This window comes from Microtus ochrogaster, unplaced genomic scaffold (genome assembly GCF_000317375.1).
Source record: "Microtus ochrogaster isolate Prairie Vole_2 unplaced genomic scaffold, MicOch1.0 UNK17, whole genome shotgun sequence".
Classification (NCBI taxonomy): Eukaryota; Metazoa; Chordata; class Mammalia; order Rodentia; family Cricetidae; genus Microtus; species Microtus ochrogaster.
This window is the reverse complement of record NW_004949115.1, coordinates 2638746-2641809: the sequence shown is the minus strand read 5'-3', so window position 1 is coordinate 2641809 and position 3064 is coordinate 2638746. Positions and strand designations below refer to the sequence as shown.

At 38.1% G+C, this 3064-nt stretch overlaps 1 protein-coding gene across 1 annotated transcript in view; it reads left to right on the top strand.

The window, feature by feature from the left end:
• Nucleotides 1–3064, top strand: part of Pih1d3 (PIH1 domain containing 3) — a 44696-nt gene that overhangs the window by 20778 nt on the left and 20854 nt on the right. The window contains exon 5 of the mRNA XM_005367357.2: nt 712–808. Coding sequence (XP_005367414.1) covers nt 712–808 — 97 coding nt within the window. The remainder of the gene's footprint in view (nt 1–711; nt 809–3064) is intronic.

Sequence of the window (3064 nt, the reverse complement as noted above, 5' to 3'; positions counted from 1 at the left end):
AGAGAGAGAGAGAGAGAGAGAGAGAGAGAGAGAGAGAGAGAGAGAGAGGAGGAAAACCTTTCATGTTTTCATCAAAACCCCATACAGTCTAGCTATGACAAGTATACTACTACTGTGTTTCTGCAGTAGAACTTTAGAAGTGCAAGTGACCATTGAGATCAGGTAATTCTGTCTCTCCCATAAATCATTCAAATGTAGAAGTCAAGATGCTGTGCCTCTGTAATCTCACCAAGGTCACACAGTTGATGACAGACAGTAGGACTGAATCTAGATTATCTTCACTTTGTGGTTCACGTTCAGTAAAGGATGTGTTTTTATCTATCCATCAATCCCATGGGTATGGGTCCAGTATTTTCTGAGCCACTGTATTCAAGGGATGATTCTTTTTTTACTTGTAATTTTATTGGGCCTGTACCAGAAGTTCCTTCAACTCACTTATTTGGCATGAATCTGAAACAGGTAAGCTTTATTTTAGAAACAGTGTGTCCAAAGTCTCAGTCCCGCTCCAGTGTTTACATTTTGACTGCATTGCTAGACTTCTATCCCCTTGTGTTCTAGTACATATTTGAAAACTATGAGCACTTTAGGAATGTTAGTAGTTTCCTTTCTTTCTTTTTCTGTACTAACCTCAAAATGTCTCTAATGCATGTTGGAAGTTGTGACATGAAATGACTCTTTCGCCTGAGAATCGTCATTGATTTTTTTTTTCAGTTATGAGATTGTATTCCAACAAACTGTGGGAACTGAGGACATATACCTTGGACTAACAAGAAAGGATCCTTCAACAGCATGCTGTCAGGAGCTGGTGGTAAGTGTCGCCTCTTATTCCCCATTTTGTGTATGACCATCATAGATAACTAACTGCTATTTTCGTAGGGTTGTAAACAAACATGTAAACCGCAAGTGGGGGCTGCTGTGCTTAAGGTACCAGGGGATTGACGGGATCTTTTCAAATGGATCGCATCCAAAAACCAGCTGAGCTTATACACACTACACAAAATGTACAAATAAACATGACAAGGTCATGTGACACAATGCACTGTTTCTAGTCATATGAACAAGACCTAATATCATACTGAATATGCTTCCATTCGTGTTCTGTCTGCTAATGTGACTGCTTATTACCTCCTGATGAGCTGACAGGCCAAATGGGATAAAATATTTCCTTCCCTGAATCTGTCTTATCTGTTATTTTTCTATTCTTGGGATGACTCAGCTTGTAATGGGGAATTTCAAAAAAGCATTTTCTTTCAGACCTGATTTTTACTGCTAAAAATAATTGTAAAATGTTGCTTAGTTCCCTCGTTTGAGTGACGCCACAGCTCATTGGGGACCATGTCACCATTTCTAACAACAATAGCAATGCCAATAATAGGAACGAAAGCACTTAAGTGTTGCTTATTCCATCCCCTTAATGATGTTGTTGAAAAGTCTGAGTCAACCTTAGAATGTGAAATTCAGCTCACTTTGGCAACATGTACAAGTAATTGGTGTTAGAATTTTATTTTTTTTTTTAGATCAGGGGCTATTCTTTTTAAATCCTTTTCCTTCTCTTATATTATTGAATGCTGAGGTACCCACAGGAGATGTTTAATATCTTTTCTCAAGAAAATGATAAATGGACTCTCCTTTTGGCAGTAGCTTCAAGTTTTCTCTTATTAACAAAATCTAAGACATTCAATTGAATCAAGTAACATAATGGGAATAGTGACTTTAAGTACCTCAGGAGATTTTTCAAACTCTAATGAGTTAAGATTTCAAGTGATCTTGAAGTAATTAGCTCCCAGGGTCTTACCAGTAATATTCAAATTTCTCTCCCTTAAATTACTGTAAAATTATGTTTTTGATGTCTAGTGTTGGGGATTGCTCTAAGCTCTGGAGAAATTCTAGGCTCTAAATAAATAAAACCGTTGCAAGTCTATCCATTTTTATTATGCAAATTGATATTAGTTTTAATATTAAAGGTATCCTGAATAAAGGATCTTGGAAACTAAATCATATCTCATAACAGGAATATACAGTTTATCTGAAACCAAATAAGAATATGTAGAGAATATTTGTGCTTCCTCTCTAATGAATTTATAATCAACTAGAGATAAAAACCCAATAAAGATAAATTGTTTTAAGCAATTAAACTCAATGTAGGCAATTGTAAGACTAACAGGAGTTCAGGTTTGGATAAGGCATGAAAACCAATGACAAACAATCAAATAAAACATTGTTAGTGCCATGGCACCCCCTGTCCGTGTGTGTGTGTGTGTGTGTGTGTGTGTGTGTGTGTGTGTGTAGGCTGGAGGGCAGTTTTAGGTGTCAGTCTCATCTCAGGAACACCACCCACCTCCTCTGAGACAGGTCTTTTTTTGGCCTGGACTTTACCAATTAGACTGGACTGGCTGGTCAGAGAGCCCTATCCTCCTGTCCTGATCTCCTCAGCTCTGTAATTATAAGCGTGAGTCACTATACTTGGCATTTTTATGTAGGTTTAGGGGACCCAAATTCATGTCCTGGTGCTTACAAGGCAAGTGTATTACCAGCTGAGCCATACTTCAGCCCCCCACTTCTTCACTTCTATACTGTTCTTTTTTTCTTGTTTTCCTTTCTTTTCATCTTTAAACAATTGATTTCTACTACATACCAAACACTGTTCTAAGTGCTAACATCAAAAGAGAATTCACAAATAGTCAAATCTTCTCAGGAAGTTTACAGCGAACGTGATAGATGTCTAAAAAAGAATCCCTGGAGTGCTTTGTGGTCAGCACGTGTGTGGAAGCATGTAACAGGTATGGAATGATAGAAAGCAGAAAAAGATTAGTGAATTCCATTTGGAGGAAGAGAATTTCTACAGCATACAGCATGCAAAGAAAGGCCTTCTAAGCCAAGCTAAAAGCATGGCATATTTGAATAAATGATGACTATAACAAGAATCGTGTGTGTGTGTGTGTGTGTGTGTGTGTGTGTGTGTGTGTGTGTGTGGTTTTTCAAGACAAGGTTTCTATGTGGCTTTGGAGGCTGTCCTGGAACTAGCTCTTGTAGACCAGGCTGGCCTCGAACTCATAGAGATCCG